This window comes from Pelophylax lessonae (assembly GCF_965119305.1).
Source record: "Pelophylax lessonae genome assembly, chromosome: 7".
NCBI lineage: Eukaryota > Metazoa > Chordata > Amphibia > Anura > Ranidae > Pelophylax > Pelophylax lessonae.
In genome coordinates this window covers 187,664,565-187,681,761 of record NC_138774.1, presented here as the reverse complement: position 1 = coordinate 187,681,761, position 17,197 = coordinate 187,664,565, and the positions used below count along the sequence as shown (strand labels likewise).

Sequence of the window (17,197 nt, the reverse complement as noted above, 5' to 3'; positions counted from 1 at the left end):
TTTCCGGGACTTCACGTTTTGCTGCGACTTGTAGTTCTTCAGTACCTAGAAACCACAAGAGATGCAATCCTTCCCAATAACACAGCACGTTAGGAGACATATACAGTATCTATCTATATTACATATACAGTATATAAGTTCTGCCCTGAATGTAGAGAAGCAGAGACACCGATCAACCATCCTAACTACAGTGATAACTGTCAAATATATTCCAAAGAGAGCCATCACTTAGTATTATTAATATAAATTCTAAAATAACTATATTTAAAATAACATAATAATTATATATCTTTTTTTTTTATGGATGGATGGATGGATGTCTCATCCTATATTATGTGTGAGGCAGGAACAGGTTGCCAGTAATATATGCAGTGGTATGGCAGCAGGTATTTGGGGCATCACTCACTCACACAATGTCAGGCTATGAAATGGTGCAGTCAGGGGGGGTAGAGGGGCACACAATACCCTCCTGTGTTCTCTGCTCCCCAGAGCCCTGCCAGGGAGGGTGACATTAGCATGGAGACAATGCTGTGACGCCGGGTCCCCTCTGCCTATTGTGAGAGGAGAAAGGCAGACACGTGTATGGGTATGTAGTGTCATTAGGGGGGGGGGGGCAGCGTCTTTGCAGAGACCTCCAGCAGCTTTCTTATGCTAAACAGGCAGTGGAGGCAAGTCCAGGTCACCTGACAGCAGTCCCTCTCCTACACTGAGCTCTGCCTGCTGGGTGACCACATCCTCCTCATCTGCTCCTACCAAGGGGATCAGTCAGGCTGCTCATCCCTCCCCAGGAAGTGTCCCATCACTGTTCCTTCAGGTCCCCCTGTCACCAGTGCCACCTTGCTGCAGGTATCAGTCAACTGATCGGTTCCTCATCCAGATCCAGCAGCTAAACAAGTACCTACCTCATCCTAACTCCTCCAGGAACCAACTTACCACCAGCTCCACCTACAACTGACCACCTGCCATCCATCTCCAGCAGGGAGCTGACAAGTGACATTACTCTCCTGTGCCAGGAAGCCCAGTGCTCATCTATTCATCTCAGCAAGAACCCATCTACCTGCCCTACCCACAGGGCACTCAGTTCACCATCTCTCAGAGCCCCCAACTAATAATCAGCACCTGAGTAGAAGGCAATCAGAGGAGTCCAGGACCCCCCCCCCCCCCCAATCCCTACTCTTTGGGGGACAGAAGGGTGATCTTCATGTCAGGAAGGTGCCAGTAGTGAGCCCATTTGTAATCGTACCCAGGAACACCCAGGAGGGTCACCATGCTGCTGGAGAGGGTCCGGAGCAATTCCCAGAGTTCCTCGGAGCTGTGCCGCTTCCCAGGCGGAGGAGGTAAGGTCACTTCATGTCACTTCACTGTCCCCAATGGGCCAACGGGGACACCTTCCAGGCACTGAGTGCAGGACCTCTTCCATGGTCCCTGTCAGGACCCAAGGGGGGGGGTGCATGAAATTCAACACTAAACCCAAGTGCATCGAAATTCTTTTATTAAATATTAAATAGATCACATACAATAGAAAATAACCCGTAAAATAATAATTATTACAAAGTATCATTTCATTCCATTGTGACATTCATAAAGTCCTCGGACCACACTGCTCGGAATGTCCCAAATATTTCTCCTTTCTGGGTGCTTTTTGTTGTATTAATATTGTTGTGATAACAAACACCCGATCAAATACTTTGCTTGTTTGTGTTTTTTTTGTTTCGACAAAATACTCATTACAACCGGTGTACGATTGTACATCCCATGGGTCTGTGTGTGTATGTTGTAATGATACAATCGGCAGATCTCATCATCGAGAGATTGGTGGGCGATATTGGCATTTATTGTGCGATTTTATAAAATAAGATACAAGCGAATATTTCAGACCAGCTCTGGATTTCGTTACATAAAGAAGACATCGTCAATTGATACAAGAAAGGGTGTATTGCGTTCTAAGGACTCAGATAAAAGTATTATAAAGGAAATAAACGAATTAAAAGAAACCATAGTCTCCCCTTGTTACCCTGAACGAACATGACTTTTTTTCGATGTATTCTTGGACCGATGAGTGGATGAGAGCAATTCAATGCATGATATGAGCGGATAAAGCACTCTATAGACGCTGCGATCTCCAGATTCATCGGAGAAGTATTGTGCAATGCTCTGCATGCTCTGTACACTAGTTTATTTTTATGCTTTGTTACAAATGTTAACGAATTTTACACACACGCTGATCACATAACAAATGGAATATTGTTTTTTCTCCTGCATTGTTAATGGGCTGCATTGTGTGAGTCGGCTGTTGACAGATGTACAGCGAGTCCCAAAGTCTTCCTGGCATAGCTGACATGTCACATGATAAAGCCAAACACAGCTCCTGAATCACTAAGGATAACACATTTTCCCAACAGGGAACTCTTACCCACTGCTCCAACTGTCACCAGCCACAGTACCAACCCCACATTACATGTGCCAACCTACCTAAATATGTCTGCTATGTGACACCCAATTCTCTAGATTGCTGTGGGGTAGGAAAGATGGTGAAAATGTAAACTAGAGAGAGAGAGAGAGAGAGAGAGAGAGATAAATAAAAGATGGAAAGAGAAAGAAGGAAGAGAGATAAAGGGAAAGAAAGAAGACAGGAGAGAGAAAGAGAAAGAAGGAAGGAAAGGGAATGAGGAAGAAAGAAAGAAAAAATTCTGTAGATATATATACTTTATTATATAATTTGTTATAATTTATTATATAATTTATATTTTGATATATATATATATATATATATATATATATATATATATACCAAAACTTTTGCCCATAAGAGACCTGCAACCCATTAAACAGAGAGGAAATATCTCCTTTTTGATAGACGACCCCCCCCCCCCCCCCACACACACACTATTTCTTGTCATATTAATACATATTTCCAAACATTTGGTTCCTCTTATGTTCATATTTTATGTCAATTTTTCTTTCAATGTGACATTTACATTTGGTGATTGTGTCACCTTGGAAATGACAATTGCAGCCCTGGAACTGATTCGGTGCAGAAATGGATAATGAGTGTTTAGTTTAGAAAATAAAGCAAATCTGTGCTCACCTTAATCCAATCTGTTGCTATCATTTCTCTTGCCCAAGCTTAAATTTTCAGCATGAGCATGGTGAAGAAAGGAATGCAAATATATGCAATATGGGGTCTTGTCTACACTGTCCAAGCAATTTGCATCTAGTTTGGCAGACTCTTGTAATAACTAGTTTTTGGTAGATTTTCTAAGAAAATTGTACAATTAGATTTTATGGTGTTGAGCTGTTCCATATCTAGACAATAGATCTGTATGTACCTGTCTTTTTCTAATTGTATTAAATAGATAGATGGCAGCTAGACACATGTTTTTTTTTTCACTTTTAATGGAACAATTTGTTGCAGAAAAATGATAAGACAAGGAAAATGGTTGTGTGTCCCACATATCCAGGTTTGATTCATTGGATGGTGTGTGGGGCTAGGACAGTATGCAGATTACAAAGTGGGTACATTTCACATCTAGAGAATGGAGCTGTGCATTGTAATGAGTACAGGAGGAGTACAGTGTGTGCAGGATAAAGATTTCTGTCCTTGCTGTTATTATTGGAAGTAGCCACAGTAGTATGTTAGCATCACTTCATTACATTTGTCACTGTCTAGTTATATTTATAGATTTTTCCAAGGAACAGTGTCTCTTTAAGGAACCTAATGCCAACCACACTGCCCCCTCATCTATGTAATTAGATGTTTCATTCTGCCTTTCAGCCACCAATCAGATTCACTGATGTACTGGAAAATGACAGTTGGAAAAATGAAAGTTTAAATCTGATTGGATATTGTGATGCAGCAAATAATTAGGGATTGATTTACTAAGGTAGTTCACTAAGCACAATGAATGTTTATTTTTAAAAGTGAAGGTTCAGGTGATGGTGATGGTCACCCAGGTGATGGGTGAGATTGCTATTACCTGATTGATTGGTTGATTGATAGGGAACACAGCTTCATCTTATCTACTAAGCTCAAGGAACATGCACTTTGCTGGGTGAACAGTCACTATTCCTTGAGGCTCCATTCAAACCTCAGTGTAACATTTTCAGGCGTTTTTTTTGGGCTTTTTTCAGGCGTTTTTTTTTTTCGGTCTTTTTATAGGCGTTTTTTTCAGGCGTTTTTTCTGGCTTTTTGCCGGTGTTTTTTGCAGGGGTTTGGAGGAAGGCATTGACATCTAAAAAAAACGCTTGTAATCTGCCAAAAAAGTAGCTCATTTCCTTTTTTGAGCTTTGGGAGTTTTGCTTCAGGTAACAAAACACTCAGATGTGAACAGAGGCCATTGTAATGAATGGGATTTTGCTTGTTGGGTGGTTTGAGGCTTCATGAGCATTTTATGAGCTGAAATACGCTCAGGTGTGAGCAGGGCCTTTAGAAAATCAACTCCAGAGGCTTTATTCAGCCATTTATTTCTGCTGATAACAAAAGTAATAATAATAACAATAATATTAATAATAATAATATTAATAACAACAATAGTAGCTTAGGTCTTCATAAAAGATGATTCCCTTCCTCATGTTTTTGACAGCCACAATGTTGCCAAATTATTATGCAGAAAATAAATGCCAAAAGTCTATCAGAATGGGGTTGCTGGCTATTTTAGGTACAGATTTTTTTACAGAAGGCTACTGTTCTCTTATTAGAAGCTTGCAGCTTAAAAAGGAGATGCTTCCATTTTTTGGAGCTGCAAGGAAGCTTGTGATTCCTCTTAGCATCCCCAATATAACATCCTCGCCCTCAAAGATGCTGCTGGTTTTACTCACAAGAAAGGCTAAACACTCTAGGAAGGCCAAACAATGGAAAATATGTAAATATCGTGACATGTAATTGTAGATATTTTGGTTTCGTGTTTATTTCTACCCCTCTTCCTATTCCACCTTAGGCACAGACCCATAAGTATAGAGAACATAATTCCCTGGATGTGTGTCTGCTTTATTTGTAGCACCTTAGTGCATAAAATCAAGTTCATTTGTTTTGGAGTAGGAATGTTGCTGATGTGAGATCTCAGTGCTACCAGTGTAAGAATTGCACAAGGCATTATCACTGTCCGTAGGTAGGTAACACTGGATACACACTATACAATTATCTATGGATTTTTTCCTTACAATTTACCAAAACCATATATGAGGTCAAACCTAAACACTTTCAATGTGTATGCAATCAGGCAGGCCCTTGCACTACATAGTTGATGGTAAATCTAAAGGAAATCTAACAACAAAAGTTGTATAGTGCGTATCCAGCCTTAGTGAAGGTTAGGGTATTGTTACATGGGTGTAAAGCTGAATCTCCTTTTGATCTACCAATGCCTATGTATTGAAGAAGCCTGCATGGTTGAATACAGATTGCACAAATTGTGTGCAATTACATAGTTGTTAGTAAATCTAAATGAGGTTGTAAAGTGTGTGGCCAGTTTAAAGGACCAGGTGTCAGTAAAAGAGGAACTAAACCCACCACTTTCACAAAACGGTTACATTCTAGGCCTAAAACTGCTGCAACTACTAGAATGCCTTTGTTAGCCCTCAACAGAACTGTCAAGCCATCAAATGGTTGGTGTCATAGCTGATCACATGTGCAGGACCATGGCAACTACAGATCAAATAGAGGCCAAGATGGCAGCCTCCATAGCTGTAAAGGATAGGAGGGTTTAGTTCTACTTTAAGTCCCGGGATCATGGCTCTGAAAAGCCCAAACCATTCACATTAACCTCCTGTGTCCAGTTATGGCCTTCACTTTAGGGAATATATGGATGGAGTGAGGAGCTTGGAGGATATTTTTATAAACTTTGAATAGTGTCTTTATGGCACACTTCATTAGGAGACAAATCCTTTTTGTATCATTGATAAATGCAAATTGGTCACATGTGCAACAAAATCCCTGAGGTGTACAGTAGACCAGCCTTTCTCAACCTTTTCAACACAGAGGAACCCTTGAAATAATTTTCAGGTCTCAGGGAACCCCTGCTAAAAATGACTATATCTACAACTCAACATAAATGTGATGGTCAGTGGGATGAATGCTCCTTACATTTATGGACATTGGGAGGAATTACCTTCTTCCAGATAGCTAAAAAGATCAATGGTGTCAGTGGGAACTCATCTGAGAGGCAGAAATTGCTAATTGCTCAAGGAACCCCCACCAACCTCTGTAGGAGCCCTATGGTTCCATGGAACTCTGGTTGAGAACCACTGCAGTAGACTGAAACAATGTAGAAATTGCCAAGTAACCAGCAGTAGAAAATCGGTGGGTTTTGTTTTAAACTCTGACTGTATTGTGGAACGCTGATGAAAGTAGGGAGTTCTGGACACCCCTCTGTGTCTGGACAGTTCATGGAGACAATTTCTTAAGAATGGCAGCACTCAGGGCCTGTTTAGGTGTATGTTTATGAAAGGGTGAATTTTTTTCTCTGTTCGCTTCTCTGCAGTTCTCTGGGGAAAATTATCTCCTCTGGCACCCTTTTTATGAAGCGGAGAACTTCAGTTCTCCCAGGGTGATCAGAGGAGAAGTGTTTCCTTGGCGAATGGCCGAGATCTGTATAGAAGTGAATGGGAGCGCTTGTAATCTCGTGAGACAAAGCGAGATTACCGTACTATGAAAATCACTGGCGCCCTTTAACAAGCAGTGATAAATTATCACTGCTGAGTACACAATCCCCACTAATGTTCATAAATAATAGTCCCCTTACATAAATATACATATATATATATATATATATATATATATATATATATACACTGAATACACACACGCATACATTTTATATATATACACACATTAAATATATATCTACATGTATGTGTGTATATATATACACATGTATATATATACATAAATATGGCAGGGGGACATGATTACTGTGTTGGGGGGTCTCAACAAGGAAGAAGGAAGTCAATAATCTTCCTTCTTCCCCCTCAGTTCTCCCCCGATTCTGTCTTCACTCCCCGATTCACAAGCTCCAGGCTGGTGAATCTGGGAGTGTGAATTCTGGCACAGATCGCCAGTGAAGTGCAGAGATCGCAGCTTCATGACCTGACCATTTCTGTGTCAGGCAATGACAGATTCCTGTGTGTAGAGATGATCAGCGAAGAACATGTTCTCCCCCGATCATCTCTGTTTCATAAAAGGACACCTTAGTATTTAAACTATAACATTAATCTGGATACTGACAGACTTGTACTATGGTGTCCTTTTATGAAATGGAGATGAGCAGTGATCCTGCTGATCGCAGCTCATTTCCGATCATTCTCAGTTTATGAAACAGAGATGATCGGGGGAGAACATGTTCTTCGCTGATCATCTCTTTACAGGACAATCTGTCATTGACTGACACAGAAACAGCCAGGCTATGAAGCTGCGATCCCTGCACTTCACTGGCAATCTGTGGATAACCATGGATGCGATTTCTGGAAAATTGTACATATTTCAATGCGCATGTGCTAGGCACAAAATAAACCTATTTAATTTGACTGGGGTCCCATTCAAGTAGCAGGTCTGGATGAAATCTTAAGGGCTTTTGAGGAAGCTTAGTTCACTCAATGATGGCAAGATCTAATGCTCTGACAAAAGGTTTTTCAGAATTTCAAACCAGAGTTCAGATGAAATTCTACTGGTGTATGGCCAGCTTCAGTATAACCAGGACCTCCCAGTCCCCATACTGTTCATAGAGCAGACCTCACCTATACCAAAGCAAAGTGCCATTGCTCCCCCTACAGGATGCTGATAAAGGTGAGCTGCTGAGCTGTGCACCTTCCAGCCCCTACCTTCCCAACCCACCTCACCACACAGACTTATGGTGGCCATACATGCTTAGAAAATTATTCCAAAAAGAATTTCATACATTAGATCGTTCAATTTTAGAAATGTTAGTGGCCTCATTTTTGTTCTCGAAATGCAAAGATTTATGGCAAAAAATAAACAGTCATGTCGGATTTTTGTAGCATAAATGATTAATTTTCTAAAAGTTGGTAGTGATATAAATCAGAAACAGTTCGAAAAATCCTACAGCGCATGCGCGTGTTAAAACCTGACCCAGAAAGTACAAGCAACGAAAAGAAAGATCTTTCTTTTAAATACAGTTGTCAAGTGGGAGGGTTCACAAAGGTAAAAATAAAACTTTACATCATTTCCGCTGATCGTTGAAAAATGTACCAACGATCGAAAATGTTTCGATCGTTGGTAAATGTCGAAAATGTTGTTAATGATCGAAAATATGTAAACTACTGGGTAACACATGTTGATACAATGATGGCGTTATCGCATGCACGTTTGACAGATCTTTATCAAATACGACCGTTTTTTCTATTTTCTAACCATATATGGGGAGATTTATTCTATCAGCAGTCATAGTAACCGTACCTGTTGCCCACCACACACATTACAATCCAATAGTACAATCTTCTTTAGATCTAACCACAGGTATAGTACAAAGCACTGCTTGATAGGATACAAATTGTAAGGTAGTTTTGGTAGGTCATCATATTACATAGATCTAAGGTTGATTGTACAGAGATTGTGCAGTCAGATTGTAATGTGTATGGGGAGCCTTATAATCAGAATTGTTCCCTGGATGGTTCTTTGGGAATTAATGACCATGTGAAAAAATAAATAAATAAATAAAGGGATCTTGCCAAAAAAAAAAAGTGGGCACTGCTTTGGCTGACACATTTTCAGATGGAGTCACTCACTGAGTGTACATGTGGTGTCAGGATACCTGATAGGGGCATACTTGTTTTCAGGGTCAGCGACTCACCAAGTAGTGATCAATAACTGAGATAATGATGGTCCTGGAAATCACATTTTCACAAACAAGTCAGCAATGGTTGTATTAGTTCTGACAATTTCCATGCTCTCCTCCTCAACCTGCTGTCTCAGTCCTTGTGTCAATGAGACTGATTGAATAAAGGAGTTGAGAATCTTTACTCATAAATCTATTTTTTAATAAATAATACATATTTATTTTAGTTATTCAATCAAGTGAAAAAAAGCAAATACCAGTTTCTCTTTTTCCTCAAGACTGGCTATTCAGACTGCATATATATATAAAATCTTTTGAGAATCTCAACTCCTTTAGTAAAATAAAACATATCTAAACCCCAAAATGAATATATTGCAGTCCTTGGGTGTGTTGCATTTGCTTTCTTTTTTTTTTTTAAGTTTATTTATTTATTTATTTTTTCCCACCAGGAGATCTGGCCAGTAGCACAATTTCTAGGGTGTCCCCACTCTGGATGAGCAAACAATGGAGCCACCTTAGACAGCAGCATTGCCTACCTGTGGAGAGGGTAGTGTTTGACCGACTTTACATAGGTTATTTACAAAACCTAACTCCAGAAGCAGTTTTTTTTTTCCATCTTGGGATAAAAGTTTCACACAACTGATAAGCTGAACATTGTAAGCACCCCTGACAGTGTTAAATGGTTTGTCTTGACCCTTTAACTGCTACTTTGTCTGCTAAAGGAAATTGAAAAACAACAGATTTGCTGGTTGCATCACCAGGTAATTATAATGAGGGAAAAAAAAAAACTAGAATTGAAAACGAATACAGCCATCACATTTAAGAATTGGTAAGCTGAAATATATTAGATGTTTGTTTTTAGATACACTTAACACCATTTTTTTTAGGACAAAATGCCTCACAAGGGCTTTAGGGGCAAACATGTTAGTTATTACATGGTCCATGTTTTTTTAAAGAGTCACTCCACCCAAAACTGGCATGTAAAGGTTTAGTATATGCTGGATCTCTGGACTATAATGGGGAGATATCTGCATTTGTTTTGTCTACTATAAACACTTGCTGAGTTTTACAATGCTTTTTAAATGATGGAGAATGCAATAGGAGAAGTGGGGAACCTTAATGGGATGGGGGCACCCAAATCTCTCAGGTTGGAGGAATACAGCCTGGAACTATGGCTGCAGATAAAGAGGTATGTGAGATAAATGAATAGACAGAAAAGGCAAAAAGTATATATAATAGACAGATAGATAAACAGACAAAGTCTAATAGATAAGTGTGTGTGTGTGTGTGTGTGCATATATATATATATATATATATATATATATATATATATATATATATATATATATATATATATAAAATATACAAATCCCACTGGAGATTAACCCTTTAATAGACACACATTTAAATGACTGTCTATGAGCTGTCATTAACCCTTTCATTGAGCCCATGGAGAGGAAGAATTGAAACCCCCCCCTCCTCCTTTCTCATTAATCTCCGGCCGCCTCATTTTATGGCATTAGTGTCGCACGACTCCTTCAAAGTGGCCGATCAATAAGGCGTAAAATTATTATTAAAGGCTAAAAGTTGGATATAACGGTGAAACATCTCACACCTTTCACCGCAATGTGTTTCATATACTGGCAGGATATAGGCAAATGGGACATTGATTTTAAATTCATCTGCAGCATACAGGCCAGCACTAGACTTGATTTCCCAGGACACCGCTTTACTCCTCGGATCCGTGTCAATAACATTTATCAGAGGCCTGACTTTCCTGACGGCTTATCGAGCCGCCTGCAACTACCAAGGTAAACTGTTATTCCAGGCAGAGATCATCCCAGCCTGAGGGGAAATAAAGACAATGCCCAAATATCTCCTCCCTATTGTTCTAAGTAGTATCCGTTTGGAATTTGTAAAATGCAAAAAAAAAAAAAAAAAAATGATGGGTGTGATAATTATAATGGCAATATTAATAATAGTATTTGTCGTAGGGAGTGCGATAGAGAAAAAGAGAGAGAGAGAAAGAAATAGAGAGAGAGAAAGAAAGAGAGAGGGAAAAGGAAGGAAGGAAGGAAGGAAGGAAAGAAAGAAAGAAAGAAAGAAAGAAAGAAAGAAAGAAAGAAAGAAAGAAAGAAAGAAAGAAAGAAAGAAAGAAAGAAAGAAAGAAAGAAAGAAAACTGGAGAGAGAGACAGAGAGAAAAGGAAAGAAAGAGAGAGAGAGAAGAGAAAAGAAAGAGAGAGAGAGAAAAGGAAAGAAAGAAAGAAAGAGAAATGGAGAGACAGAGAGAAAAGGAAAGAAAGAGCGAAAAGGAAAGTAAGAGAGAGAGAGAGAGAGAGAGAAAAGGAAAGAAAGAGCGAAAAGGAAAGTAAGAGAGAGAGAGAGAGAAAAGGAAAGAAAGAAAAGAAAGAAAGAAAGAGAAATGGAGAGAGAGACAGAGAGAAAAGGAAAGAGAGAGAGAGAGAGAGAGATGGAGAGAGGGACAAAGAGAAAGGAAAGAAAGAAAGAAAGTAAGAAAGAAAGAAAGAGAGAGACAGAGAGAAAATAAAAGAAAGAGAGAGAGGGAGAGAGAGACAGAGAGAGAAAACGAAAGAAAGAAAGAAAGAAAGAAAGAAAGAAAGAAAGAGAAAGAAAGAAAGAAAGAAAGAAAGAAAGAAAGAAAGAAAGAAAGAAAGAAAGAAAGAAAGAAAGAAAGAAAGAAAGAAAGAAAGAAAGACAGCGAGAGAAGGAAAGGAGACCCCAACTCACCCCCATCACACACACATATCAATAAATCATTTCTTTACATTTGGTTCAGCTGATTTTCACATTTTAAGTTAAATATCCTCTGCTTTCTTTCAACATGACATGTACATGATTGTTGCCTTGGAAATGAGAACTGGTACTGTAAATCTTTGTTCACCTCAATACAATCTATTGCTAACAAAAAAGCCTGTTTTGTAAGTTCCCATACCCAAGCCTAATATTGAACACAGTGGTGTTGATTTACTAAAACTGGAGAATGCAAAATGTGGTGCATCTCTGCACAGAAATCAGCTTCCAAATAGCTTAATTGAACAAGCTGAAGTTAGAAGCTGATTGAGGACTATTCACAGCTGCACCAGATTTGCACTCTTTTAGTGAATCAAGCCCAGTGTCACCTTATTTACCAAGCTATGTGGACATCCTCCAATATTTCAGGCCCTTCTATAAGGTACATGCAGAAACCTCTGGAATGAGGGATGCTATGATAAGTGAAAATACTATAAACAATGAGGGGGCAGAATTCATTTCCCCATACTGTTTGTGGAGAATAAACAGTGCTAATGTAGTTGTCTCTTTAAAAAAATCTATCTATCTATCTATCTATCTATCTATCTATCTATCTATCTATCTATCTATCTATCTATCTATCTATCTATCTATCTATCTATCTATCTATCTATCTATCTATCTATCTATCTATCTATCTATCTATCTATCTATCTATCTATCTATCTATCTATCTATCTATCTATCTATCTATCTATCATCTGTCTGTCAATTTACCTATCTGTCTATTGATCTTTGATATATCTATGTTATCTATCTACATCCTGAATCTACCTGAATCTACCTATCAGCTATTTCTCCGTCAATCAATCAATCAATCAATCAATCCATGTATCATAAGAAGAGAAAAAGAAACAGCTATAAAATCTATCTATCTATCTATCTATCTATCTATCTATCTATCTATCTATCTATCTATCTATCATACATACATACATACATACATACATACATACATACATAGTACAATGTAAAGTTCATGTGGAATATCAGTATACACTAGGTTCCTTTGCCCACCGAAACATATAATCAAACCATTTCTATGAAACTAGAGTGCCCAGCATGTCCAGGCGGTATTATTATAACCGGTTATTGTTCCATTAGTTTGGTTAGAAGGCAATATTTATAGTCATGCAGATGAAAAATGGCAAGCATTGTATATCAGAGCTGTACATGTAGTATTTGGAGTATATATTAGAGCTACACCTGTAGTATATAAAATATATATTAGAGCTATACATGTAGTATATGAGGTATATATTAGAGCTATACATGTAGTATATACAATATATATTAGAGATGTACATGTAGTATATGCTGTATATTTTAGAGCATGTACATGTACATATAGTATATAAGGTATATATTAGAGCTATACATGTAGTATATACAATATATATTAGAGATGTACATGTAGTATATGCTGTATATTTTAGAGCTGAACATATAACATATGAAATGTATATCATAGCGGTACATTTAGTATATGCAACATATTTTACAGTTGTACATATCATCAGAGCTGTATATGTAGTATACGCAGTATATATCAGAGCTGTACCTGTAGTATATGGAATATGTATCTGAGCTGTATATGTAGTACATGTATTATATATCAGAGCTGTAAATGTAGCATAGACAGTTTATATCAGAGCTGTACATGTAGTATATGGAGTATATATTAGAGCTGTACATGTAACTTATGCAGTATATATTAGTGTTGTATATGTAGTATATGCAGTATATATCAGAGCGGTACATGTATAATTTGGAATATGTATCAGAATTGTACATGTAGTATTTGCAACATAAATCAGAGCTGTACATGTAGGGTGTAATAAATATACTATATAATAAACCTTTTCTGTCTGGCATGCTGAGTCTTGTAGTTCCCCAGAAGTTTAGGTCTCTGCAAGTAATCTGCCCGTATAATATCAAATGTAATATCCTGTCTACCTCTAATATCTCCATCGTGGTCTCCAAGCAATAACGTATTATAAACTGTGGTCATTGTACACGTTTCTTTTATATATTAAAAAAAAAAAAAAAAAAACACACACACACACACAAACTGGCTGCAATGAATTGTGTAATGTGTAGATTAGATGGCGTGTGTTGAATATTGTAGAATTTGTGCAGATTGTTTTATAAATTGGAATAGAAATCTGTAGGTTGACTTTCAGCAATGTGGTGTATTGTATAATATTATTATGAACAATAACAACAACAACAATAATAATAATACAAATAATACATACAGCAAACCAGACTGCTGGAAGTCAATCTATTTCAAATACAACTTTCAACACAATCTACACACCTACAGAGCAATCTACTAAAATAGAATATATAAAAATAAAAATAATAATAATAATAATTCAATCACAGTTCTATGGATTGTAGGTGTGTAGATTGCGTTGTAGGTTTCATTGTAACAGTGTGTAGTTTGCTGTGAACTAAATACATATCGTTATTATTGTTATTTGTATATATTCTTTTTCATTCTTGCTGGAAGTCAATCTACACACTTCTAATAGAATTTACAACACAATCTACACACCTACATAGCAATCTAATTAAATAGATTATAAAAAAAAAAAAATAATAATATAAAGAATAATAATAATAATAATTTAGTTGCAGTCCTATGTGGGTGAGTAGATTGTGTTGCAAGTTGTATAATAACAATAATACAAATATTAATAATAAAGGTAATGCATAGCAAACTACACTGCTGTTATATAACCTGTAACACAATCTACACACCTGCAGAGAAGTCCATAGGACTGAAATTGAATTATTATTATTATTATTTTTATTATTATTATTATTATTATATTATCATTATTATTGTTATTATTATTATTATTGTTGTTACTATTATTATTATTATATATTTTTTTTCAGTCTTATGGATTACTCTTTAGGTGTGTAGATTGCGTTGTAAATTGTGGTAAAAAGTGTGTAGATTGACTTCCAGCAGCCTGGTGTGCTGTATGATATTATTATTATTATTATTATTATTAATAATAATAATAATAACAACAGCAATATATATTTGAGTCCCTGTAGTTGCGTAGATTGTGTTGTAGGTGGTATTAGAAATGTTTGGATGGACTTCCAGCAGTGTGGTGTGCTTTGGCTGTGCATTAAATATATATTCATCTATTGCAGTTCCTCTGTAGTTGTGCACACTGTGTTGTGTTATAGATTTGTAATATTGTACACTTTTGTGAAGACTTTTAGATTGCCCTGTAGTCACGCAGATTGTCCCTTGCTGTAAATAAGGCATTGGATAGTTAGCTCCATGCTCACCCCAGGGATGAGTGTCAGCTCTTGGGTCACTGAATTCCCCATATTGGCTCCAACCATTATTCTCAGGTATCTCTTGATGTGTGCTCAGCTGGTCTTACACAGCTCCGCAGCTCCCTCTGGTGTTCGATCAGCGCACAGCACCCCGCAGAGCTCGCCTGGCTCCACTCTCCCTCTAGCCTGAGGTGGAGTAGCAGCATTTGAAGACCCCTGGGCGCTGTGGGGGGTCTCTCCTGCGTTGGGGTGCCGTGGGGGAAGGGGGACAGTAATATTGGGGAAGGGATGAGCTATGGATCAGGCTATAAAGAATTTGACAGACAGCAAGGAGCCTTCAGCCCCCAGTACTGACATGTTACTGGCTCTGCTTGCTCACAATGACGAGCTAAGGAAAGGTAAGTGCTCCTCCCGGCTACCTACCTGCACTAATAAAATGGTATGTATCACTTAGCACTCTTCCTTGTAATAGGTGCATGAGTCTCCAATTATAAACATCCCTACAGATCACTATTATAATATTAATTATATATTATATAGTGCTTATTATCACCATCCCTGGTATTATTTAACCAAAATAACATTCCATTTATTATATATTGTAATTTTGAATAACCATCAGTTCATACTATTGTATGCATCATACTTCTTTCATCAGAGCTTTATCTGTAATATTATATAGACAGCTCTGTCCAGTAAGCATGAAGCTATTATAGTCATTGTCATATATGAATCAGTATTATATATATATATATATATATATATATATATATATATATATATATATATATATATATATATATATATATACACATATATATATATATATTAACCCCCTATGATTACTATACTTTCTTCAATACAGGTACAGTACAGTCTATTCGTTATAATAAAGTTTGCTCAGTGCTACACACTACCGCTTGCTGCAAAATCTAATGTATTGTTCTATATTATAAGAACCCTAAACCCTAGAAATCATTAAATCACCTATTTTTTCATTGTGTAGTAATATATATTATAGTCAGCATTATCATTTTCAAAAAAAATAAAATACTAGTGTTTCCATTCTTATAACCAAATCGAATACAATGTTTAATTCTTTACTATTAAAAAATTCCTTTATAGTTTTTACAATATAACAGTCTAATCATTGCTGTCCTAGGTCCTGTCATCCGTTATTATATATATCGCTAACATTTTAGCTCTCACTCTCTAGTTTTCTTCATTTCATCATTGCATCCCTCTCTTGCATATCACAGACATCATATCACCGTTATCTCGAGAAAATATTTTACATTGTAATTATTCAGAGCCATCCGAATAATAGAAGTGCCACTGCCTAATACAATTTCTGTACTTTAACCTTACTCCTTGCATATAATTATATATAAAAAGTTGTACAAGGCTTCAAATTTCAAATACGTGTATTTACAAATTTGCATGTTTTTGCAATATATTGACAAATTTGCAAATAGATATGATACAAATCGGTCCAACAAGAAAAAAAAAATATTAATCTGCAATTTAAAAAATCATGCAGCAACAAATCAAATGAAACGCAATTATTTTAGTTTAAAACAAGATTTTCAGCTATATATAGTTAGATAGATCAATACTGTGCATATCAAACAAGTATTTATTTTTTTATTTTTTATTTGGTTAAAATAAGAGAAGACGAACGATACTTAAAAGTTTTTTTAAAATAAATCTGATCTTTTTTTTTTTTTTTTTCTAAAATCAATGTCACTTTAATAATATTGCAGCGGTGTAACCAATATCTAATCAACAATATTTTCAAACTGATTAAAATTCGAATTCACATTATTTGTGTTGTTAGGTTCACAATGTTGCAATTCTATGTTAAATTTGTTGGGGAGTCGTTAAATAAATAACAACTTGTTCGTTGTCTTAATACACTTTTATTATTTTGTTGATATGTAATAAAACATGCCGAATTGTTGTTTTAATTTTATGTAAAAAGGAATAATTTTATAAGAAATAATACCTACAATTTAAGCATTAAAAAAAAATATATATATTTTTATTTTTATTTCAAAAGGAATTATTGTAAGCATGGATACTTAATATTTTTTGAGAACAGAGGTAGAAATAGGGTGATAAGCTACTGATGTAAACTTGTGGTACATTATTGTTTTTATCATTGTTGCTGTTAGAAATACTATATGGATTATAGCAACCCCACACTTACATAATATATTATTACAGTATTATATTTATTAAAATGGATTATAGCAACACCACAATTCCATAATATATTATTACAGTATTATAT

General features: G+C 36.5%; 1 protein-coding gene across 2 annotated transcripts in view; it reads left to right on the top strand.

The window, feature by feature from the left end:
* Positions 1-1,219: 1,219 nt before the first annotated feature.
* The window catches only part of LHX3 (LIM homeobox 3), a gene marked incomplete at its 5' end in the record, with an annotated part of 30,878 nt that continues 14,900 nt past the window's right edge, over positions 1,220-17,197 (top strand). The window contains one exon of one of the 2 annotated variants that reach the window (XM_082262815.1): positions 1,220-1,337. In XM_082262815.1, coding sequence (XP_082118941.1) covers positions 1,268-1,337 — 70 coding nt within the window. Of the gene's footprint in view, positions 1,338-15,199; positions 15,303-17,197 lie in introns of those variants that run through there. The other variant, XM_082262814.1, reaches the window with a different exon arrangement.